The sequence below is a fragment of the Talpa occidentalis genome, unplaced genomic scaffold (assembly GCF_014898055.3).
Source record: "Talpa occidentalis isolate TD23 unplaced genomic scaffold, MPIMG_talOcc4v2.1 talOcc4.6, whole genome shotgun sequence".
Classification (NCBI taxonomy): domain Eukaryota; kingdom Metazoa; phylum Chordata; class Mammalia; order Eulipotyphla; family Talpidae; genus Talpa; species Talpa occidentalis.
In genome coordinates, this window is record NW_023604972.1 from 89,428,997 (window position 1) to 89,455,220 (window position 26,224).

Genomic DNA, 26,224 nt, shown 5'->3' on the forward strand with positions numbered 1-26,224 from the left:
CTGAGGTGTGAAGGAAGAGACCTCACAACAGGTGTTTTTTAGAGAAGCATCAGAGTCAGCAGCCAGGGGCAGAAATTCCAGGGTTTCAGTAGCATGACAGTCAAGGTGAGGTTAAATCAGTGAAGAATTTTTTAGGTCCTAACTAAACCCAGAATGAGGGTCCAGTTGCAGTACCTTTGTCACAGGTGTCCAAAAACCCAGTAATAAGGCGGCTGTGCCCTCCAAGAACAGCCCGGACCTGCAGATCCACAGCAGGACCTACCAGGACTCAGAGGGCCTTCTCCTCCTCTGGCTGCCCCCCACTGTTTCCTCACCCAGAAATCCCATTCAACATAAGCTAGACAAGAAGAGAAGGAGGAAGAAATCTGAGAGACCAGATATATTTTATTTAGAGACAGGAGTTACCAAAATTGACTACTTTCATTATTGCATCAGATCAACTTTCCTATATGAGACTAAAATATAGAACTCCTCTCCCCACTGGCTAGAGAATGGAACTTCAGAGGAAGACCAGAAATATTGTAGACAAAATAAGCAAATAAAGACAAAGTAAAAACTATCCAAGTGTTGTGTGGCCATGATAAAATTCAGTATTTCCTGCCTGCTTTCTGTGATGTGAGTACTGGAGATGTGAAAACAGACCAGCCAGTCTCCATCTTCAAGGGACTCAGTGTTGAAGGGTGAGCCATATTAAAAAATAGCTACAAAACGGTAATGTGAGGACTATTATCAAAATAAATACAAGGAAGAAGGGCACATGGACAGAGTAACGGACTCTAAGGAAATTCAGGGACATCTCGGGAAAAGGACCCTCAAGCTGGATTTTGAAGGACAGGGTTGCAGATTTTTAGTTGGAATTGAGAGAAATACTTGCTAAAACAAAACTAAAAGAGGGAAGGAAAGGTTTACTGGAAGCATGAGAGAGCAGCTCACAGAAGGAGAAGAATTTAATGTCCAAGGCTGGAGAGGGAAGCACCTGGGCAGCAAGAGGTCCCAGTGAAGAGAACATGGACTGGATCTAGATGGGCCCTGTCTCTTGGCTGCCTCTCTTCAGGCATTTGACACAATCTTTGTTAGTTACTTGTTTCTTCCAGTTACTGGCTTCTACACAGACCCTTTCAGCTCTGTCCCCGAGATGACAGATACCTCCTTCCAAACTCCAGCTTGGAATCCCAAAGAAGCGCTCTGATGGCCAAGCCTGGGTCAGGTGCCTTCTCAGAGCCAGCAGCTGTGGCCAGGCTGGAGGGGAGCTGTGAGTAGCCCAGTGAATGTGGACCACACACCCGCTGCACCCAGGAAGGCGAGAGCGCGTGAGAATGTAGCCGCATCGTGGCCAGGGCAGGGAAAGGCCTTCCTTTGAATTACATGACTGCTGTGCAGTGAAGGGAGGAAGGACATGAGGCAGAGAAACTAACCATCCAATGCAACATTTGGTACCACCCTGTTTCTGTATCCTCATGAAGCAGCAGTGCACAGACCTGGGCTATTTTCCATCACTTTGATATTCTCGATGTAAGTCTCAAGGGACCACCTGCCTGTTACAGCACCCCTCCCCCCACAGTTCACCTCAGGCTGTTGAAATGACATCCCTGCCCTGACACTCTCAACTTGGTCTGGTCGCTTCACCTTGAACTTAGACAGTAAAGATATCCTTAACTCTCCAGTGAAACTTGTACTTTCTGCCTTAATTAATGTATGCTAATAAATCAAACAGTACTTCCCCAAAATTGGAATGGTGGGGGTGGGTCCTGAACATGGGGTAACAAATTGGAATAGTGCCTCCCTTCTACTTCCAGGGATTAATGCATTTACATACCTTGCCCAAGAATTTGAGCTTGCCTGAAATAAAGAAAAAAAAATCCATTTTGAATATTTGACAGAGGATTCATGGGGTATGCAGCTATGTTGTTTGGTAACAGGCTTGTGATGGGCCTCCTTTTCTTTGCTGACAAAGGCAGGCCTCCAGGCAGGGTCTGAAATTGGAACTGTTCTGCATGAAGCTAAACACTATCTTCATTGTGAGCTAACAAAGTCTTAGCAGGTTATGTCACCTTTAGGAAAATATTTCTCTTCCTTAATAAGGAGTTCTGTAGTGACTTATCCTGCTGCGGTGTTCAGGCGTCCCTTGGGGCATTTCTGGACTGAACACATGTGGAGCACAGGGAAGCACATGTGTGTACCCAATGAAACCTCCTGACAGGAAGGACAGGAGGGGAGGCAGGGGAAGAGGACAGGTAAACCCACTAGATAAAAGTGATTCACTTTTTAAAATCATCCCTAAATCCTCTGAAATGTCACCTTACTTTTAACACTATGCCAGGGATTATTTTTCAGACTAAGTACCTGCCTTCCAAACACTAAGATCAAGAAAAAAGCCCCAAGTGGGGTCTCGTGATTTAGCTCCATTGCCAGCATGCTCAGTCTCTCTTTATCTTTCTCTGGGGCAAACTTGTGGACTTTTCAGAACACACTGGAAGCACTTCTACCCACCCTTTTCTCAATTTGTTCTGTCTCTCCCTTTCCTCAGTCAACCAGCCAGATCTCCAGTTTTCTGTGCCCATCCAAAGCAACAAGGTGAGTCAGGGCCATGGATGTGTATATGGTGCATCAGGACATGAAAAAGGCCATAATATTTGCCTCCTCCAGAGCTTCCACTACTACCTCTACACCTCGTCAAAGATCCACAAGAGGGGGAGAAGCCATGGTGGTGAGACACCATGGCACCTTTTAACACATATGCACCTCTACTAAGTGGTGTGAAGTACACCAGCAAGAAGAGAACCTCTAACATGTCAATACTCCAGTTTTACGTTCAGTTCAGCCAAGTATCAACTCTGGTCCTGGACAACTCATTTCTCCCCTCTGTGCCTGAGAGCCCCCAAGTAATAAATGAAGATCACAACCACATCGACGCAGGCCCTTTAGAGAGAACACACATGAAAAAAACAAAGTCGACATGCCACTCACACATTTATTCTCCTTCTCATGCTACTGCTCCCTATATCTCCTGGAGTGGCCTGGAGTATGACCTTAAAACTCTTTGAGTCTCAGTTTCCTCACCTATAAAATTGTGACACGTAGGAAAGTAGCTCCCAAGGCTTAGTGAGGAGTGGTTGGGATCAATAGTGTAGGACATAAATATCAGTTATTCTGACTATGACTCCAGAAAATCAAGTGCTATCTAAGCTCTCCGAGGTTGTTCCACTTTCTAATAGGCATTGCCTTGTTCAGCAGCTCTAGGTTGGTTCTACACCAGCAAAAAGAAAGGAAAAAAGCATTCTTTCACATTTGTGAGGCATAAGATAAGAACTGGAGTAGGAAAGCATGAGAGACTTTACATATATGGGTGAAAGGCACAAAGAAAGACAATTCAACATTTCCTGGGTCCTGATGATTTATACTAAAGAATGCATTTTAAAGATTGAATGATAATGATGACAAACAGGGTTCAATCCCTATTTTTTTTAATTCTTTGATTAATACACATTACTTCTTGGTTCAATCTCCAACTGAAACCAACAAAACAAAAATCCAAGCATTCCTGGAGTCCCTGAAGCAGAACAGTCGAGGATTCTAGCCCACTCCAATCTTTAACCACTAGATTCCCAGTACAGCCTGTCCTGGGCTGCCCAGGAAAGCAAGTCTCAAGAACCCCAGGAATACCTTTGGAAAGCATGGCTTTAACTACTTTCAGCTCATTTTATTTACATCATACGCCCCCTCTAAACACTAGTCATTTTCCAAAGCACTGCTTCTAACTCCCATTCTTCTCATACCCCTTCTGAAGGGATCAGGATAAGAAAAGACCAGGTGCACGTTTTTAGTTAAGCAGTGGTATTGGTGTGTTACTGTTAAGCTAGATTTCCTCTTACTATCAACATTAAAAAAAAAAATTACATCACTCTCTAAACAAGCCAGCAATGTGGAGGTGGATGTGTCTATCAAAGAAAAGTGACAATAAGGACAGGAGAGAGTATAAAAAGAAAGAATACTTACAAGGATAGTAGGACCAGAGAAAGAATAACAGAATAAAAGAGTATTTCCAACTATATTTGAGAGGTTTGCTAATAAGCCAGAAGTTCTAAGTCCTTAAATCTCCTTCATGATCTCCCAGGTGACCAGAACCCACATTCCGAGAATGTTGTAAGTGCAAGGAACAAATGGGGAAGAAACTCAAGCCACCTTCATTTTAAAGGTTGAGTAAAAAGACAAGAAACCATCGTTCTTCACAAGCTAGCTACTGGGTTGAAAAAAATTCAGGTTATGTGGTGTTTTTCTGCCATAGGGGGGTGGTTGGGTCCCGGGAGATGTGGGGTCCATTTCCAAGGCTAAAACCCCATCAGCAGAGATGTATCTCCCTGACTTACTGCCCCATCCCACCCTCCAGGGCAGAGATTGGCACTCAGGAAATGCTGAATGCATGTTGAACACATGAATATTTCCCCAGCATTTTACATCTTCACCCCCTTGTCCACATCTATAAAATCCCATGGTTTGGCCCAGGTCACCTCTAAGGTCCCTTTGGCTCTAAAGTTCTTAAGTTCTTGGGGCCACTTGGCATGGCCCAACCCACACTTCACAACTAGATGTCATTTAATAAAAAAAAAGAGGTGTCAGAAACTGTCTGACAATTCCCCACTCCCTGCTACCAACCTCTTTTCACTTGTCTTTTGTTTATTAGCAGCAAATAGTTAATCATTTTCATATGCCAGGTACCTGCTTTCACTTGAACTGAGTTTAATTTATACATAGTTATGTTATGACTTTCTGTAGTTCAAACTGGCTGTGCTCCAACTTTGGATTTAAAAAGAAAGTGTGATGAATGTATTCCCTGCAACTCTACTGGACCCTCGGGGTTCTCCACTGGCCTCCTACCCATTAATCCCAGAAACCATCATTCTTCAGGTGGCTACACTGCCCAGGCCCCCAGCAATGCAGGCATCCAGCCGGCCAGCAGGCAATATTAGTACAAAAAATACATAAAGCAGATTATTGCCCAAATGTAAGAGAGTTACAATTAGCACAAAGATTTAGCAGAATTACAGAAGTGGCACCTGCCATCAAGAAGGTCTCCACATACCAGGACCAATAACAATCACTCTGAAGTATTTGTGATTTAGTGCACCTCCCCTCTCAGAACAAATTTAAAAGTTTTCTTTTGAAACAAAATCTATCATTTGGAAATAATTTCAAACTTATGGAAAAGCTGAAAGAATGGCACAAAGATTAACGAAACAATCTTTGCCCAGATTTTATCTATTGTTACTATTTTGTTCTATTTTGTATCACTGTCCTGGCTTGCTTTTACATGCACATGCTTGTGCTTCTCTTGGGTGTATTTTTCCTCTCAACTATCTGATGGTAAGTTGCATACATCATGGCCTTTTACACCAAAGAAAAGAAACTAGATTTTAAAAGACTAATAGGAAAACAGAATGATGTACAATGATGACAAACATTATATCCCCAATGATAGAATTTTGTGGATGGCATTAAAGCATCATGATACACACACTCAGGTTTTCTTCCATCCTAGAGGGTCAACCCATCGTATTCCTGGAGCTGGCCTTGAGCCCAGCCTGAGTTAGCAAAACACACACCTCTATTTATTTTACTTTAGAAGCGACCCTTGAGGCTAACCAGGTATGACAATCACCACCGGTCTCCCATTTTTCTCTAGGAAAAGTACGGAGTGAGAGACAGGACATTCTTCTCTGGAGAACAGAGAATTCTGCTCCCCCAAGGAGAGCGCTATTAAGACAGCCCATTTTCAGAAACACCTCTTCTACTTCAAGGTTTGTGAAAATGTTTCCCTTTCCTTGAATTAAAAACATAACCACATGAGTCACTGCACAAGACAAGAGGTGGAAAGGGTTACCACCTTTCTTGTCTGGGTAAAGCTCAGAAGGCAACATTTGCCACCTGCTGAGCCTGCCTGGGGCCAGGCACATGGACACCCGACCACCTGCACTGCTGTGCCCCTGGGTCCCAGGACCCGTTGCAAGGTGAGGGTGTGTAAGTGTACAAACCCACTCCACTGTTAAACCAAGGAGAGATAAAAGACTCTCCTTCCTGTGGCAGTGAAAATTCAGCAGACTTCATAATTACTGTTAATAAACTTTAATATATGACTATCTCCTGGAGTTATACAGGTTTTCTATTTGAAATTACTTTCTAAAAATCCCTTGCTCTGAGCAACTATAAAACCAATAAAATAGTATGGAGTAGAAAGAAACAATTTCTTAGCTACAAAATATTTTTTACAAATGAAGACACTCAAAAACTAAACCACAAAACCAGCAGAAACTGGGTCTCAAGCATATCCATACTTCTCTCTCATCCCACGAAGACACAATTACATCAACAGTGCTCTTTATTGTCAAGGTAACTTATTAAGTGACTCCAAAACATTTACCTTGCTCTAAACGCCCTCGCTTTAAAAGCGAGATTGCTTAGGCACCACGCAAGACAAAGGTGAATTCAAAGTGAAAGGAACACACGGACAATGAGTAGGTTTACCTCAGAAGTCTACACATACAGTATACGGCGAGAGTTTTATAAAGGCAGGTATAAACACGTACTTCATCAGAAAACAGTGTGGGAAAGAAAGACAAGAAAGGTATGACTATGAAGATGCCGTTTGGCTCTGGGGAACATAAAAGATCCCCTGATCTACCTTGTTTGGATGCCCTCCGCCGAATCTTCATTTTGGGGAAGGAAGGCCACGAGTAGTTAAAAGGTGAGTCAGAGTCAGAATCCATCTTTTTGTTTTGGTGAAATCGACAGATTCACCAGCAGAGACGCAGGAAGACGTCTGGAGTCCCCGGCCAGGAGGCGAGTCTCCCGTGTGATGTAAAAGGAAGGAATGAGGCTGGGTGAAAAGCTCATGAACACCAGGGAGGGAGAGGCAATAAATGTTTTGCTTCCTTCGGGCGTTCAGGCATGTAGACCAAGAAGGAGGCTGTAAATATTAAAGCCAAACTAGGGAAGTAAAAGGAGGAGAGAGAGGGAGCCTTTAGAGTCGCACTGGTACATCTCAGTCCAGTTATTCAAAAGGTCATTGGGAGCAAATGAATCATTAACTCCCCTCATCTTGCTGGAAATGGAAATGAAGAAGAAAGGTAACTGGCGATCAAAAGAGCAGCCTGTGATTCAGTAAAAGTCTCCAAATACTGGCGCTTGTTTGGCTCTGGAACAAGAGAGCAGTTTCTCAGAAAAGCCACCCTGCACAGTGCTAGACAAAGGTTGAGGTTTATGTGTGTGGACAGCCAGAAGCTTGATAAACAGGCAATTAAAGGCCACTACACACAGGATGGGGATTTTTCCAGAGCATACTTCTTTCACACCACTGGCAGCTTTTCAGATTCAAAAGCCAAAACAATTCTGATAATTCATTTAACAATCCAGTCTCCTCATTTTTTGAATCCGAAAGTGGTTTGAATCTTTAACTTTCAAAACTACAGTCATCTCCCTAAGTTCATGCAAAGTCATCTACTACTACACAGCACAATTGGGGTATTTTTCTTAAATCATCACCTAGTGTGACTGTCAATTGTAAGGACACCTTCAGAGCTCTGATCTAAACTTGCAGTCCTGCTCAATAGAGCCTAGTGATTAATTTACCAGAAACCAACAGGACATTTGCAGTCTCCCTGAATAAATCTCTGGTAATTAGCATTCAGTAGAAGCCCATTACTGCCTCCCCACAAATTGTGTCGCTGCTCAAACTTACTTCCCCATGCCCTATAAACACACAGACACTTGTGCCCCAAGTAAGCTCAAGCATAGCAGCCAAGATCGGTGGCAGAAAAAAAATCTATCTCAAGTCTCATAGGGGAAGACTCTTAAGCATTTCTCTTAGCAGTAACCATTGCAAGAAGTAATGTGTTTTGTTTTGCTGTTCTGTAAGGCCGTCTGATGCCCAAATAAATGAAGAAGTGAAATATGAGGGTATGTTCAATGCAGATGTAGAATATGACGATATGTATCTTACTTAACATCTCTTTACTTCATTATTCCCCAAATAGTTGGCACTGTTAAGCCACGCTGTGTAAGAAAAGAGACGTATAACCTGTTCTGTGATGGCTGATCCTGTCTGATGGGGTAGAGGGTGGGTGGGGTGTAGAGATAGAAGTGGAGAAGGGAGAAACCACCTAATTTCAAATTCAAATAAAAATCAGAATGACATTAAATCACTACAATTTTTTTATATAGGGCTTCTACATAAATACAACATACAGGGCCTCCCCGGTGGCGCAGCGGTTGAGCACTGGGTTGCGAAGCTGCCCGCGGCCTCTGCGGCGCCGGTTCGATCCCCGGCTGTTCCCCGGCCGCCAGAGGAGGGTCCCACATGGCGTGCAGACCTCTCCTGCCGCCCGCTGCTCCCCTCAGCAGTGTACTTCGGTCCTTCTGCCTGCTCTGCTCCCAGCTCTGGCGAATTCTCTCACCCTCCCGCGCTTCTGACTGTACCCAGTGCATGTATAAACAAAACAAACAAACCAGCAAACAAATAAATAAAGCATGCCTCTATAAAAAAAAAAAATACAACATACAACTGGAAATATTAAAACTAAGTGAAAATAAACATTAATATATTTTATATTTTGTGACCTTTTATTTAAAGATTACTTTTCTTAATCAGTCTGGTGAGACTGTAAGGATCGATTACTCTCAACTCTTAACAATAGGTAAGAGAATTTTATTCCATATGAATCTTTTACAAGAAAATAGATAAAATCTTGTGAATAGGTATTTTCATTCCTTCTGAGTTTTAGAGCCTAGATCAGTCCCAGGGATATTGTAGGCTTCTGCAAAATGAATGATTTACAATAATAAGTCTCTACCTGTGGATGAAAAATCTATGCACGACAGCTGTAAAGTTTTTAGTGTCTTCTGACTGCAAATGTGTATCTTGACAAAAGCATACAAGAACTTTTTTAAGTGTCTAAAGATATATTTGTATTTTATATATCACAACTATGCTGACTTTTTTTTTATAGGAGGACAATACTTAAGAGTGGAGAAGACCCATTGTTCACTAAGGCTCTCCGCAATACTTGGAGTTTGCCCAGTTTCTAGGCTGCCTCTGAGATATCTGTGGACCAAAGGAAAGGGACCTTCACCAGTGTAGCCATCACTGAGTTCAAATGAAAGTTTTGGATCAGGAAATACTGTTATCATCCTCATTCTCCTGCATGGAAAAACTTTGGAATTCACTAAATCCAATGTCAACAAATTACTGGAGCAGGTTGCTTCTGTCAGTGACAAAACCACTCCAAGGCAATGCAGACAAAAGGGATATGAAAGGACTTTGTAAAATGCGTTGCTATTAGTTGAGATGCCAGTTAGTTGCATTTTAATCTCATTTCCTCTAAAACACAATCCCTGTTGGCCAATTACTATCAACTGAGTATTGATAAGGAAATTATTCCTGACAATAAACTACCAGAACTACCTAAACAATACGTGAGAAGTTCAACAAGAGACTTTTCCAATCTCATTTGTTTTATTAACAAATTTGTTTGTTTTAAGAATGAAATTATTTTCACTGACTGACCATGCACAGTTAACATATGAAGTAGAAAATATGTTTTCACAGTCCTTTATATTTTTAAAGTAGCTTATTTTCTTGTCACCAAAGAATTTCTCCCAAATGTGGTTCATTTATCCTTGTTTTCTAGTGATTGAGGTTCCCCCCCATTGTGTCAATATGATTGCATTTTAATTAATTCAGGATTTTATTTGCATCTCATTCATATTCAATAGGTTAATTTCTTTGCTTTCTCTTCCTGGCTGATTGCAATTATAATTGGATAACTCAGTGATATATCCCAAGGCCACTGTCTCACCAGATATCATACAACCATTATAGTGTAAGGATATTAATGGTTGTATCAGCCTTACTGAGCCTCCTTTAATTAGACAACCTTTTAGTCAAAAATACCATAAGGTTACAATCATCCAGAGTAGATCCTGCTGCCTTAAAATTTCAGTTTTCTGGAAGAACCAGAGAGAAGGGAAACCCTCCTTCATTCTCCTCATCTAAGGAACATGTCACCTACCTTTTAACTTGGATAAAATTAAACCTCCTTATAAGGATACTTATGGTTTGATGTCAATTATAGCATCTATACAGGTTTAATCAGAACCTAATTAATTAAGTTAGAACCTAAAATTACCTATGGGCAAGAACTTTATCATACTCACATTTTTAAGGAGTCATAAGCTAAAAAAGAAAAATCATGGGCTTTTGGAGACATTTATATCTGTCCAGCATGCCATGAAAAAGACTTCCTGAGTGGAGGGGCTGCTGAGAACTAGGAGCAGAGCTGAGCAGCCGTGTTGGACTTTAAAAATACTGAACATATGTGCATGCTCTTTTTCCTGTTTGAGTGCTTTGGGCAGACAGCAAGATTCTGACTCTCTTCAGAAAGTATGCAGCCATACCTTCACCTTCTGGTGGATTCAGCTTGGGTGGTACATTTTGACTTTCCATCTCTCCCAGCCCTCTATGTAAAACCTTGCTTGTACTTCCTCCCAGGAGAAACCTTGGATTCCTTCTCCTGGAAGCTTTACTTTGGGACCTTGCCTGCTCAGCTCTGAGCTTGCCTGTTTGGCTGGGTGTTTGACGACGAGGGGTTGGGTAATTTCAGAGTTTGATCGGGAGTCTGTATATTGAAATTCTTCTCTCCTCTACTCTTCTTCTATCTACCCTATTAAATAGTTTTGCACACAGTAGAGTTTATTTAATTTGCTTTGATGTGAACAGGTGACATGAACCCTTACTATGAGCCGAAAGGGGATTTCATCTTTATAGTTTGGGGTCCCTGGGTACCCCATGGTTTTGCCAGTGTCAATTCCAAGAAAATCATACCAAACCTAAAAGATCAGAAGAATTGCTTTGCTTCTCTACTCCACTGTTTTACTACCAGAGACTGCATTCTGCATGCTGTTTTTAACCGCATTCTTGGCAAGTATCATAGAAATACACATGGAGACAAGACTCCTGATACCATAAAAACCTATCCTAGATAACTTCAACCTAATGTAGATAACCTAGATAACCTAAACGTAGGTTCTAGCATTATGTAAAAAACAGAGATGGTGAAAGACCTCCACAAAAATCCCTTAGAAGGCACCGTATCATCTAAGCCAAACACAAGGAGTTCTTGTTGGAGTCCTTTGGTTGGACACCAGGTAAAATGGTTGAGAGGTCACATTATATAGAAAATGAGGGTCTGTCAAAGGAGGGCTCATATCCATGTGATAAGATGCACTCACTGTGCGAAGCACAGTAGAAATTGGACTGATGGGTGGAGCCACCCTAAGGTTTAAATTATCATTTAAACTTTATTTAAATTTAAACTTTACTTAAACCTTATTTACATTATTACTTTTCTATCCCTCTCCCTCTGTGTTTTATTTTAGCAGAATTCATAAATTTGAATACACATAAAATAGATATGCTTTAGGAGCATGGTACAATGGTTGACATAAATAGGATGCCATCATTCATAATACCATCGTACTTGAAAAATAAGAAGGTTTTTAGTTCTTATCTACAAATATTTCTATATGCAACTATGTGTGTCTACATTAACTAATTACAGGGGCATATTAATGTTACAATGCTAATTCATTAGTATATGGTTCATTCTAACTTCCTCTCCTTGCTTATCTGTAAATTCCATTCCAACAGTGAGAAACTTGGCATCTGCTACCCATAACACTTTGACTTAGCCATTCATTTCCAGTTTACATGGATGGTGGTATCAGAACTGTTAACCTGTTCCCTGTGGGAAAAAATTTTACCACCTAGAGGACAGTGTGTACAGTGTCCTTTGCTTTTATACTTATAGACTCTATTCATTTCCAAAGTTACTGAGGTTTGCATGTGTGCACGCATACATACACACACACACACACACACACACACACACACAACACCCCTGCAATAAGGTTATTTCCTACATCTGCAGTACAGTGAGGTTGTTTTGCCACATCCTGCCTGCCACCACAGGATCCTCCGACTTGCTACTTTTTTATTTGCACACATTAAAGTTTACTCTGTGTGCTGTCAAGTTCTATGGGTTTTAACAAATGCAATGTCAGGTATCCACCATTACACTATCATACAGAATATTTTCACCACCCTTTAAAAAACCCACAGTAATGAGAATAGGCAGAAAAGATACAGAAGCTAAGTGAAAGAGTCCCCCATTACCAAAGCTAGGACTCTTTGAACAAATAAAGCAGTGTTGGATTATTACCCAAAGCATAAAATAAATATCCATGAATCCATACTGATATAAACAATGGAAGAAATAAGTGTGTGGTTTCAAATATTCCATCAGAAGAATTCTTAATAGGGCCTCCCCTGCTGGTGCAGAGGTTGAGCGCTGGGCTGCGAAGCTGCCCGCAGCCTCTGCAGTGCTGGTTTAATCCCCGGCCGCCAGAGAGGGTCCCACATGACGCGCAGACCTCTCCTGCCGTGCCCACTGCTCCCCTCAGCAGCGTATTTCGTCGGTCTGCCTGTTCTGTTCCCCGCTCTGGCTCTGGTGAATTCTCTCACCCTCCCGCACTTCTGACTGTACCCAGTGCTTGTATAAATAAATAAATAAGTCTTTTTTTAAAAATCTTAAAAAAAAAAAAAATCTTTAAAAAAAAAGACACCTGCCATTAAAAAAAAAATAAAAATTCTTAATAATATATGAAGAGTCTCTGACCACAGGGAAGTATGGAGACAACTCCCCATTCCTGAGCTGTGGGCTGCACATCGTAACTTCCTTACCACACAGATAGAAGGACAGGTGGGTTAGAGGACTCTTACAGTGGAGCAATCTGACAAACTCTACCTCAGCCATCAACAGAGAGGAGTGCTGTTGCTAGGACAGAGCACTGAGTGGTGAAATGACACTTTACCTCTGTGGTCTTCCTCCCAAAACCAGTAACACCAGTTTAATAATGGGGGAAGCATCATAAAAATACCAATAGAGGGACATTCTTCAAAACACCAACCCTTCTCAAAAACTGTCAAGAACATCATTAAACAAGGAAAGTACAAGAAATCTCACAGAAAGCTAAGAGAAAGCTGAGAAAAATGATGACTAACTTGTATGGTATCCTGGATGGGAATCTGATAGAAAAAAGAAATTACAGGGCCTCCCCGGTGGCGCAGCGGTTGAGCGCTGGGTTGCGAAGCTGCCCACAGCCTCTGCAGCACCGGTTCAATCCCCAGCTGCCAGGCAAGGGTCCCAAATGGCGCGCAGACCTCTACTGCCGCCTGCTGCTCCCCTCAGCAGTGTATTTCGTCAGTCTGCCTGTTCTGTTCCCTGTTCTGGCTCTGGTGAATTCTCTCACCCTCCCTCGCTTCTGACTGTACCCAGTGCTTGTATAAATAAATAAATAAATCTTTAAAAAAAAAGAAAAAGGAAATTAGATAAAAACTAAGAAAACTATAATATAGATAAAAATAATGCATTGATACTGGCTCATTAATTTTAACAAAAGTTACCATTTTAACAGAAGTTACCATAATAATGTGTGATGTTAATAAGAGGGGAAACTGATGCAAGGGGGAAGGTAGATATGGGAACTCTATTATCTTTGCAACTTTTCTGTTAATCTAAAACTTTTGTAGTTTCCATCTTGCAAGGTGACAGGTGGAAAGCTGAGGAGGCACTACCAAGAGAAAACCTGTGCCAAGAAAGCCAGTGCTGGTAGTGAGGTTAAGAACGCCAAGGCCCAAACACCTAAGAAAACTGTCCTCATCAGAGGAATGTGCAGATATTCCCGATCAGCTGTGTATTCCAGAAAGGCCATGTGCCAGAGGATGTGTTCAGAAGCTAAATCCAGAACTGAAAAGAAAAAGAAGGAGGTTCTTGCTACCATCACAAAACTAGCTGGTGATGACATGAACAGTGGCACTTGAGAGGTTAAACTACAAAAATGCCTAGAGAGTGCCCTGCTGAAGATGTGTTTTGAGAGCTGCTAAGCCACAGCAAAATTCCCTGGTCAGCATGTGAGAAAATTTTGTGTTCACATCACCCTGGGACTGTTCTGATCACCCCAAAAGGGCATCACAGAGGCCAGAGGGCGGCTTCCCTGAGGCAGCTGAGCAGCGGCTTGCTACTTGTGACTGGGCCTCTCTCCCTAGGCTCCAATTGCTGTGCATAGAACACACCAGAAATTGTCATCGCCATCTCCACCAAAACTGATATCAGTGGTGTGAAAATCCCACCTCTCACTGATTCTGCCTTCAAGAAGCAGCAGCTGTGTAAGCCCCGGCACCAGGAAGATGAAGTCTTTGACAAAGGAGAAATACAAGATGACAGAGCAGCACAAGGCTAATCAGAAAGCTGTGGACTTGCAAATTCTGTGGAAAATCAAAGCTGTTCCTCAGTGCAGGAACAGCTTCTCTGTGTCTGGCCTCACATATAGAATTTACCCTCACCAACTGCTGTTCCAAATTTCCTACGAAGAATCTAATGAAAAAATGATCCATTGAAAAATAAATAAATTTTCTAAAAATTAAGTTTAAAAATATTTAAAGGATGAGGGCAAAAAGTACAGAATCTATATTCACTAAGTGTTTGTGGAATTCATGCTAAAAGAAAGCTGGATCACCTATTGGTATGTGCAGAATTCAAGTCAAGCATGAAACTCCATTTCCTTTTGCTGAAGTTCTTACGAGAAGTTACATGCAACTCAGGGGACTAATTAGACTTTATAAGATTATATGCTGAAAATAATTCTAATTTCTCAGAAACAAATAGTGTCTCTTTGGGCTTAATAGGTTCCCAAGAGTTAACCCAAGGCGAAGCTCCCATTTGGCACCGTGCGGTGCGTGAGTCTATCTCAGGTCAGCAGAAACCTGGATGAAACCAGCTCACTCAAAGTTTTCTCAAGTTCTAGACAACTTTAACTTCACTCTATTTTGCTTGTTGTTTGTTCTAAATATTGTGAAGAGACAGCAGAATATTTACTACTGGACCTCATATTCAACTTCTGACAGTATCACTTCTTCCCTATACTTTAACTGCACATATTTTTCAGCAGAATCTCATATTATGAAGAATATATGATGCTGGCTTTCTTGCCCATGCCTGAAGTAAAGAATCAGTTTTCATAAAAATGTCTTCCAAACCAACCACTTTAAAGTGAAAGTGAATTGTCTCAATAAACTGTCAGAGCCTATACTGTCTGGGAATGAAAACTCACCAGAATCTTAAGTGCCCTAAGGTCCCCTTCCAAACTGCCCATAAGGTACTCAGTAAAAAGCAAGATGAAATTGCAGTCAAGCCCACAAGTTGGTGATTCCTCTGTGAGTACAGTTCTTTAAGTGTCTGAGCATACAGTTATGCTGAATTATGTCAACACAGGCGGCAGTAATCCCTGAGTGGAATTTAAAAGTTTTCAGAAAAAAAAATTTATGAATAATATTTCCAGAACAGATTTCATGTTTTTCATTTGTTTCATGCTTTATAAATTTAGTTTAATACCTGTTTGAAATTTATAATCTAATTCTCTGTTTTAAACATCAAAATAGCATCTTTAGGGACAGAATCTAAGGGATGTGCTTTTCACTAAGTTGGTTTATTTGGAACTGAGGGTCTTCTTTTGGAGGATGAAATACTTGGAGTCCAGAGAAAGGAATGTCATTTTCTCCTTCCTCAATTACATTTCATACATGGAATTTGTTTGTAAAGTGAAGGGGGAAAGCAATTTAGGTTGTACCACAGGTAAGTTAGCACTAACGCGGAACAAGAGAAGTCTTCAAATGTCCTTATGATATCAACATAAACCCACTCCCTTCACCCCGATCCGTGCACCTCAAACTCCAACACATAATTGACAGCAGATTCTAACCACTTGATTCCTTCTTAATATTTAAAAACAGTCTTTATAGGTTAATAGGTGGGAATTTTTTCAATAAATTAATTTTCAAAGTTTTTATATTTCCCACATATCTGCCATGAAAAATCATTGCAAGTGTGCAAGTCTAATAAAAATGGGCTTCCATTAATTACTTATGTAATCAAGTTAGATATAAACAGAATCACATTCCCCCAAATCCAAAAATACTGCAAATGCAGTAAGTCAAAGGTGATTTCTGGGGAGAAGAGCTCCTCTTTTAAAGAACTGGGCTTTAAAGTTCTTTAGCGCCAACTGAGAATCACCTGGGGGACTTTCAGAACTCTTAGGCTACACTCCAAACCAATTCAATTAGACAACTCTGGGGCTGGGTCTCAGGTTTCAGTATTGTTAAAGGTCCTAAATAGTAATAATTCCAATGTACAGGCAGAGTTTAGGATGGTAGGATAATAGAGTACTTATATTAACAACTTCTGTCACAGAGGCATCTCCATAAAAGAGGTGGTACCATGTTTCCCTTCCCCACTTAATGATGAGTGGAGCTGAGCTGCCAGGTGAAGCCCTATAACAAGGAAAGGCAGGTGGGCTCAAAGGGAAGAAAGGAGAGCTCTCATTCCTGATGCCCGACTTGCACCCTGACCCTGCTGGGGAGAAGACCTGGACAAAGATGTGTGGAGGAGAGACATGTAGAGACACTTGAAAGAGACTCATGGAAGACACATGGGTGAGAGAGGTGGGGAGGCTGACAATGACAGCAGTTATCTTGTCCTCTTGTCCCACTTTTCTGGAACCTGCTTAAAAAGCCCTTTCCTATAGTTCCCCACTAGAAGGTGACTTAGATTTGTGGTAAACTCTCAGGCCTCCAAAGCCCCACCACTTCAGGCCAACCCTGTTTGGCTGGGCATTTGCACACGAGGGTTGTTTTGTTGGGAAATGAGTATTCTTTCTTCTCTCTCCCTATGTACACTAATTCTATTAAAGATCTTTCACACTGTGAATCTGCTTTGCCTTTGTGCACACAGATGGCTGGATCCCTTTAGAGCATGCAAGTTTGTCGGTGGGGGGGTCCCTGGGACCTCCTCAGTCGCATGCTAACATAACCTTTACTTTTTTTTGAAATATTTGTGAGCAAACAGTAATTAGAACCATTATATCCATTATACCTGAAAATGTCTTAGACTTAGGACTTATAATTTAACATATTTTTAAATAAGAAGACAATATACCCTCCAGTAATGCTTTGGTTTCTTTATGTTCATTGGCGTATAATACAAGTTAACCTAAAAATTCCAATCATTTGTGGAATAAAAGTCTGTCAGTAAATATTTCAAACGTCTAATTTAAAGAAAAAAAAATGCTTCATTCACATTCCACAATGAGAATTTTATCCAAACAATGAAGCCACAAATATAAAAGACAGAACACTCATGATAAGAGAACCAAATTAAGCTTATAACACTCAGAATTCCAGTAAGTTAGCAATTTCTTCTACCAAAAGCAATTTAAAAAAAAAAAACCTCAACAACTGCAAGAGAATTTCATTGAAGTGAATTAAAGGAAGAAAACTTGAGTCCAAACTTTCACAAATAACCCTGCATTCCCACTGTTCTTCTTGGCTATTAATTTATCTTCCATCCCTTTATTTCAAAATCAAGTCACTGGTAAACTTTGTTTGTGGGAGGGAGAGGAACCCTCCCCCCAATAAAAAAGAAAAAAAAAAAACAAGAATCCACAGAAGTTTCTGCATCTGGGGGCACAGAGAGAGATCTGCCAAAGATTAGTCTTAAAAACAGTTTTCAGAAGGGTTAGAGTTCCACTAAGGCTTACCACCCACCCTTTTCAATTATTTTCTTTCACGTTTCATCTAACATTCTTGAGATTTCATTGTAGATACTCACCTATCTACACTGAATAACAGCTGACACAGAGAGGACCAGCTTCCATTAACATGGGTGCTAGGTCTTAAGATTACATACCTAAGATCTTGGAACTACCTCAACACTTATTTACATAAGCAACTTAAAAATGTTCTTTTATAAGATTTTATAACTTAGTAGCATTAATTCCATTTCTAAATCTTTCAGCTAATATAACAAAGGTGGACCTCTTTACTTCTGCTTATTGGTGGTTTGCCAGACTAGCACTGCAGAATGCACTGCCGGACTGGCTGAAATCCCTGGACCTGGACCTGGACCTTGACCTCTCCCATGTGGAGATCTTGATAAGTGTTCCCATTTCACCTAAAATCCTGCCCAGAGGGTCTGCTCCATCAGATCTTCCAATCATTTCCCATCAGCCCCCCTGTGATGACATTTCCCTAAGCTTCCTCTAGGGCCTTTGTTTCCCTGGAGGTCTTGTCTGCAGCCATGAAAGGCCTGTGTTGTCTGTGGAACCATCTGAAGGGCCTCCACTTCCTACTGTTTGTTTCTGTCTGTTTTTGCTTCCTTCTCTTCTCAATTAGTCTGCAGGAGCTTTTTTGGGTATCAAACCAGGTTTCCTTGCACATGCCTATGCTTCATGTGTCTCTCTAGCGCCCACTCTCCTAGTCCCAAGATCCACCAACAGATTTTCTTTTCTCATATCACATATAAGTAACAAACAATAGCAATGAAGTGACCCAGAGTATTTTAATAGCTGTGATTCATGCCTCGGCACAAGCTGACAACCAGACCACTCTATAAAATCAAATGATACATATTATAAAAGAGAGGTTTTTATTTTCTGACCTATAAGCACTTGTGGGAAGAACCTGATGTTTTCCTTTCTTCTTACAAAAGTAATCATATGTTTTGTAGGAAAATGTACAGCATCATTTTAAGCTACCTGGTAAAATGGAGCTTACACATGGCATATAATATTAAATGAATAAAGGATACAAAATTCTGTCAAGTGCGTGATTATAACTGTACAAAATACACAAATAGGGAAAATATGGTAGGAAAGGCACCAAAATTTAATACAAGCTGCTTTAGAGTGGTGCAATTGAAGGGATTGTTTATTTCTACTTCCTAAAATTTCAAATGTTTCTACTGTGAGCGAGTATTACTTCTATGATTCAAAAAATGAATCACTTTTCCCTAAAAGATGTACTTAGCATGACAGTATGTTTAAAATCTTCCTGGCATTTGCCCCAAGCACACTATGCCAGCCAAGCCTGGCACACTGGACCCTGCTTAAGCCCCAGAGCTGTGAGGTAATACAACTTCCCAAGCAAGGGGGACAATACTAGCCAATGCCCTCACCACTTCCCTATGTCTCTGTGTCCCTGCCACCTTTCCCCAACAGAAAAGTTAAAACATGCCTACACAGCTCTTGTTTTGACATGTCAATATTATCACTCCTTAATTTTGCCATCCAAATATACAAAATATAGTTTTAGCCAAGTAAGTTTCAAATAATCTTAGTCCGATGCAGAGCATAGCTAGCAAATTATTGTAGGAAAATTAGCTTCTGTACAAGTGTCACTAATTCTGCTCTGTACACACAACCTCACTCACACACTTGTGAGAGAGCAAGAATGCCACCTCCCAGAAGCTTCTGTAATTCACCTGAAACGCTAACACTCTTCACAGTCCTCACCCATTGACTTAACTTTTAACTAGAAATCTTAATTTCAACCAGGCACATGGTCTTACTTAACCTCTTAAAAATAGAGTTTGCATGATAGTAACAAATGAAGCCATTTACAGCTTGCTGATTTAGTGATGGTTTATGTATTTTTGTTTGCAATTGGGACTTCAGTCCCACCAAAATTCACTCATCTGGCTTTATTCCCACAATCTCTTCCTTTGTTCCTGCCAGAAGCCCACTTCTTTCTTTGGCACTACAGCTTTTATTCCTTAATCCTATTTAATCCTGTTCATTTGAGCCAAATGGATCCTTCCTTCCTTCTTAATTTCCATATTGGCCCATTTCATCTATCTTCTCTTCCTCCAAGTTTTGCCCACTTGAGCTGCCTACAATGTGAAGGAAAGGCATGATGTGGAGTTCCATCCTCCATTGAGACAGAAGTCAGATCCCAGCCCACCAGCTGACATTCTCCCCTTTGAGCAAAATGCAGGCACTCACAGCACCCACCAAGGGCAGGGCTCCTCCAGGGGTCCCCCTGGACCTCTCACGAACGTCATCTTATCGTCACTACTCACAGAGGTAGGATCAGGAACCTGACTAACAAGCCTACCACCAAAAAGCCTTCCTTCAATCAACATCTTCAATGTGTAAACTAATGGCTGATCTGATTCCTGATGCTGTGATGAGCAAATAACTCCATACAAAGAGAATTGACTCGGGTTCTGCCCTGACCAGGACAGTAAATTAAATTAAAAAGCCAGTTCTTCAGTCATTTCAGTTACACCTCACATGCTTAACAGACACCATATATTGAGTAAAGCAGATACAGAACTCATCCATCATCCAGAAAGTTCTACTGAAACAGCACGAATGTAGTTTATGAGGCTACACGAAACTCACAGCACACCTTTTTGGATAATACAAGTCAGTAAAGATATGTATCGCTCTCCCGTGTTTATCAGCATTTCCTTAGAGACTAAGCAGAATGTAAGCACATATGAAACAACACAGTTTGTGTTAGCAGTTTAGAAGTGGCCTTGGGGAAGAGCTGTTCCTGTCCCAGAGTTCAGTTTACCATCTGCCTGCCACTCAGTGCTTGCTACCTCCTCCTCTGTCTCAGAAGATTCCTTTAAAACCTGTTACCATTTTCTTTGTATGAAATCTGGGGAGTTTTTTTGATCCCGAAAGTTTAAATGAACAGAAAAAGCCAATAATAGATAGTACAAGGAACTATCATTCGTGGCCCTTTTCATAAATCATTGGATTAACGTCAAAAGTTTATCTCCCTCAAATCACAGGGCTCCTTCACAGCCCTCCTGAGACACAATGTTGTCACCGTCACAACACTCAGACTGGGTCAGGCTACCAGTTTCCACAACACGTGTCTCCTCGCCCAGCAAGTGTCCCTGTCTGTAAGTGCAGTTTTAAAAGCCTAAAATCAAAATAATCCTACTATTTAAATACTTTCAACAGCCAGCACTCCTCCTCCAGCAGCAATTTGTCTTGGTAAACATGCTTCAAAGCTAACATTCCTGGGAGCATGATGCAATTTATAGACGAGACATCCTGTATGTGTGAGCAAGGCTGTGCCCCTGGCTTCGGTGGCCCACAACGGTCGTCTATAAGGAGACATTTGCTTTCATTTCTCCCTCCTCTCCCTCTTCTGGACATCAACTATTACTCTTACCTTATATAGCAGAAATATTAAAGGCATGCATATTGCTTGATATGGTTTAGGTTTCTGTTGCAATTTCAGTAGTACCCCAAGCAAGGAGATCTAGCAAATCACCTGTGGCTTGTGGCCAGCTTACCAGAAACACAGCCAGCCAACACTAAGGGGGCTTCCTCCTTGACCTGCTTTATTCCCTGGCATTTCCCAACTGTGCTAACTATTCTGTGGTGTACCTGTTGGCTGTGTCAACAGCATTCCCCTGGCCTCCATCAAGTACCTGCATCACCAGGCTCCCCAGGCAGGACACCTTCACTATTAAGTTTGCTCGACATTGCCCAGGTTTTCCCTGATTTCACATCAGCCAGAGCACTTGGCCACTGCTATCACCACCTTGCCCTCTGCCAAGGGCACCCAACTACTTCCCCAGTGTATAAACTGCCTAGGCTTCACTGAGCCTGAAGAAAAAACCTGGGATGGTTTGTGCTAATCTGCTTCCATCTTGTCAGCCCTAAAGGTCTTCACAGACCATCTAGGGGCCCAGAGGAAGCATCTTCTGAGAGTCCCCCAATAGTTTCACTGGCCCCTAACACAAAGGGTAAGTCTTTGCATTAGCCCAGATTAGCCCCAGAAGAATCAGAAAATGCCTGGGGAGGACATTTAGGGAGATGCCCTCAGGGAGTTGTGAATTAAAATGTCTGTGTACAGGTGAGAATTACCAGGTTCAGGGAAGGAACTATCTTCACCTTGCCAAGGAAGCTCCTGGTTCCTTTAAAAGGGCTCCCATGTCAGACCCACACACCACAACAAGCATCTCATCTTTTCCTGAGGTTGGGAGCAAGATCACACAGGCTCAGTTGCAAGGGTGCCCCTTCCTCCACACACACACACAGTGGGTATCAAAGTGAGATCATGGTCAACCTGGGGGTTCTAGGACAGGGCAGTATGAAGTTATGAATCTCAATTATACCACTTACTCCCCAACTAGGGACCTCAATCACTTCACCTGAAACTAAAGCTGATATTCCTATGTCACAGGAATAAGATAACATGTGACAAGTCCAAGCCAGCATATGGTTCAGAGTGAAAAACAACTCAGGAAAAGCTTTTGCTCTTTGTTCTGTTTTTAGATTGAAAATGGAAAGTCAATTCCTGAAGTCACAGCATTATAACTGATGATGCAAAGAAATCTGGGTGGATTTCAAGAATTAGACAAGCCTACCAGTAAGAAATTTTAAAATACATTTTCTTCTTGTCCTCTGTACACCCAGGTCTCTGATACCGTTATGAATGTGGAGGAAAACAACATTTTGGAACTTACCGGAATCTAGACTGTCCTGCTCTTCATGTTCACTCAGTTGAACTGCCAGGCTTTTTGCACACTGGAAAAGAAAAAATCAGGCAGGATTTTTAGAAACTAATTATATGGCACACCATTTTTTAAAATTGGAAAATCAACCTCTGAAAAATACTAATAAAGACACATTACACATATTACAACATGTAAACAGAACCAGTCTTATACTTAATGAATATTATTTAAGAGATAAAAATAAGGAGCAGATCTGTCCCAAGCTGAAACATGCCTGACAGCTATCGTTAGGTTATTTTATTTTCAGAATATGTCCCAGGTTTGTGCTTGCGATCGCACTGCTGGCATGTGACATCTATAGATACTATCTGCAAGTATAAATTTGTTTTGGAAAATGCATTCAATCATCTTGCATATACAACTACAACCTAGAAAGAGAGCTAGGTTTGGTCATAAAGATTAGAGACTGAAAATTCAATAAAGGCAACTGAATTTCAGGTAACTTGAGGTACATCCCTGGTTGGTTTGTTCATTTGGGGGGGTGGTTTCCTCCATCTATTTTTATTATCATTACCTCTTCAACTCTGGAGAGAGAATGCAAAGAAAAAAGGGGAATAGGGATTCCTTACCTTTACATCTTCGTCAGGCAGTGATCTACTGGACACCAGATTTTTAATCTCTGGAAAAGGAATAATTCTCATCAGGATATGCTTATAGAAGCTTTTGGGGTTTTTTGAAGAAAAAAAGAATAGAAAATAGAAACTAGATGACAATATAAACAAGTTGCCCAGAAGCCTTGTACATGGAGCCAGGTTTTTAGATCAAGCTTCTAAAAATCAACTCCCCACAGAGGAGAAAATATGATAACCTAACTGCCCACACTCTGGTATTTGTGTGGACCAAGATGTAAACAAGCCCAGCACCTCTCACCGGAAATCCTGAGCAAAAAACAATAAATAAATGTCCTTGAATTAGAAAAAAGACTACTCACTGACCAATGGCTCTTCAAAACAGCACAGATTCTAAGAAGGTGACTTGCTCCCACCTGAGGAAATCCCACATGTCTATCCTCTCAAGTACCAACATCTCATATGTTTCAAGAGTGTAATTGGTTCTAGGTGAGGACTGGTCTTTGCTCACGCATCTTTGAAAGCTGAGAAGACCAGTGAAGCCTGTGCCTCCAACCTCGGACAGCGTCAGGCTGAGCACTCCTGAGTCCCCTCAGGGGGCCCTCTCTCTGAACAAAGGCTTTCCTGGAAATATCTGTGATCGAGATGTTCTGGGATGAGCAGAAAGGTTCACTTAAGGGTATTTTTCTCTGTCTCACCTGATTAGTTTTCCTCCCAAATACTCAGTTGCCTGTAAACAAGAGCCACTGTTGTGGAAATAACCACCAATAGCAGGTTTGGGCCTGGGGAAAATAAGTGTTGGATACTCCTAGCAAGGGCAGAGGGCTTAAAAATCTTTACCCGGGATTTGCATTAATATATGATCCTCTGGGCACTGCGGCATGGTTCTGCCTGATGCTGATTCTGGGGAAACCCTATTAGTTTACCCAGCAGGTACATTAACTAGACCTTCCCAAACTGTGCTTCATCTCTCCTGTTCATTTAAGTCACCTAAGGTCTCAAACCTCCAAGTGTACATATTCAAGCTCATCTTACTGCTTAGAAATAATGTCAGGAATTTTCATCCATGTTTCTCCTTAGAAAAAGTATAAAAGTATAAGGTATTCTTTTATATGGCTTTTCATGATGAGTCATAATGAAGCAAGGATGGAACAGAGAAGTCATCAAAACCATTGTCATAGTGTGTTTTTAAAAAAATCTGCCTAACAATCATTTTGATTCTACTTTACAGCAACAGTATATTTGCACACAATAAAATATTGCTCTTGAATGCAGAATGAATTTAGTGTCTATGAGAAAAAAAAAATGTTGAGGCAACAGCTTAAAATTCATTTAGTCATGTCAATTTACCCACAGTATTAAAGACAAGACACAGTTGACATCCAGGCTGGGAGGCTTTAGCATCTGCGTGTCTTTAAATGCACACCCCAGCAAGGCCTCCAGGTGGCAGCAGAGTAACGTCTGCATGTACTACATGACTCAGTTGGGGCTTTGGTGGTGGGCAGGGTCTGAAAACACACAGTTGGAGAGGTTTGAACCTGTAACCCCTAAAACAAATACAATGATGTAAACCAACTTTACCTCAATAAACATAATGGGGTGGGAGGAAGGACAGGAGAAAAAAATGTTATTTAAGTGCCAAAGACCAAACACTAGGTTAGAAGAAAGCTTTTCAACTCACTGCATAGATACAGAAAATTGATGTGAAGCATCTACTAAAGTGCTTATCACGTTACTGCAGCATAGCAAGAGTTTTGCTTAGAAACATGTGTACCTAAAACTCTAAGAGCTGGGTGACTGGGAAAGATGAAACCAAGGTATTAAGAAAAGGAAGGGTAACTAGAACCCAAGTTTTAACAGATCCGTCTTCATTAGACACGAAGAGAACCACGAACATTTTTATGTCGCCCATTACAAGTTATTTCTTTAAGGTCATTTCAGAGAATGTGCTATTGACAATGATTCCGCTTTTCTTTTTATATTTTTCTTAAAATGAAAGTTATTTCATAAATATGTTTTAAAAACTGGGCCTCCCCTGGTGGTGCAGTGGTTGAGCGCTGGGCTGCGAAGCCTCCCGCAGCCTCTGCAGTGCCTGTTCTATCCCCGGCCACTGGCGAGGGTCCTACATGGCGCGCAGACCTCTCCTGCCACTCCCGCTGCTCCCCTCAGCAGTGTGTTTCTTTGGTCTGCCTGTTCTGCTCTCCGCTCTGGCTCTGGTGAATTCTCTCACCCTCCCGTGCTTCTGACTGTACCCAGTGCTTGCATAAATAAATAATCTTTAAAAAAAATTACGTTTTAAAAACTAAATAGTCTAATTATATGACTGATCACAAAAGTAAGATTATAAAATAAAATGTTGACATTCACTTAAAATATTTCATTGTTTTTATTCCATTAAATTTACTTTGACCTTATAACTCAAAACTGATTTTAAAGCAGAATAATTCTTTTGGTGGTGGCTAACTTTTATTAAAGATTCTAAGAGAAAGGGAATATTTCTTCTACTACCCTTATACCCTCTGCCGCTACCTTTACTAGTTTTTTTTTTATTTTATTTAGTTGAACTGCCTACATAAAAAGGTCCAATATCTGTCTTCCTCATTCTGACTTGAAAGAATTCCCTTGAATTCTTTCCATTTTGCTGTAAGAGAGCTACCTAATAGCTTATGACTAAATAGTATTTCATAGTGTGGTATACAGCGCATTCTTGATCCATCTTCTCTGGATGGGCATTCAGGTTACTTCCTTGCCCTAGCTATTATAAATAGTGCTGCAATAAACATTGTAGAACATGTGTTTTGAGTAGATGGTTTCACATTTTTTAGATGCCCATGAGTGGAACTGCTAAGTGATAAAGTATTTCCATTTTTAGTGTTTCAAGGAAAATCCAGATCATTTTCCAAAGTGGGTTTCAGAATACATTCCCATGAAGAGCATAATGGGGTTCCTCCTCTCCTGTATCTTGTCTAGCACTTTTTTTTCAATACATGCCATTCTCATAGATGTGACATCATGTCTCTGTGCATTTTCCTTATTTAAAAGCTATAGACATTTTTCCACATAACTCCTGATCTTCTGGATGTCCTCTTTGGTGAATTATCTGTCTAGGTCTGCAGCACATTTATTAATTGGTTTGTTTTGTTGCGGTTGTTGTATATTACAAGTTTTTTA

The 26,224-nt window shown here is 41.0% G+C and overlaps 1 protein-coding gene, 1 long non-coding RNA gene and 1 pseudogene across 2 annotated transcripts in view; 2 read left to right on the plus strand and 1 right to left on the minus strand.

Annotated features, from left to right (window-relative positions):
- LOC119260417 (rho guanine nucleotide exchange factor 28-like) overlaps positions 1-26,224 on the minus strand; it is a 200,889-nt gene that overhangs the window by 48,863 nt on the left and 125,802 nt on the right. Inside the window, exons 8-9 of the mRNA XM_037529350.2 lie at positions 23,054-23,103; positions 22,434-22,494 (exon numbers count right to left, since the gene is read on the minus strand). Of these exons, the coding sequence (XP_037385247.1) occupies positions 22,434-22,494; positions 23,054-23,103 (111 nt within the window). The remainder of the gene's footprint in view (positions 1-22,433; positions 22,495-23,053; positions 23,104-26,224) is intronic.
- On the plus strand, positions 4,125-9,381 carry LOC129144680 (uncharacterized). The gene is made up of 3 exons (XR_008549103.1): positions 4,125-4,195; positions 5,681-5,795; positions 9,000-9,381. It is a non-coding gene; the product is annotated as an uncharacterized LOC129144680 (long non-coding RNA).
- LOC119261258 (60S ribosomal protein L6-like) lies at positions 11,101-14,506 on the plus strand (annotated as a pseudogene).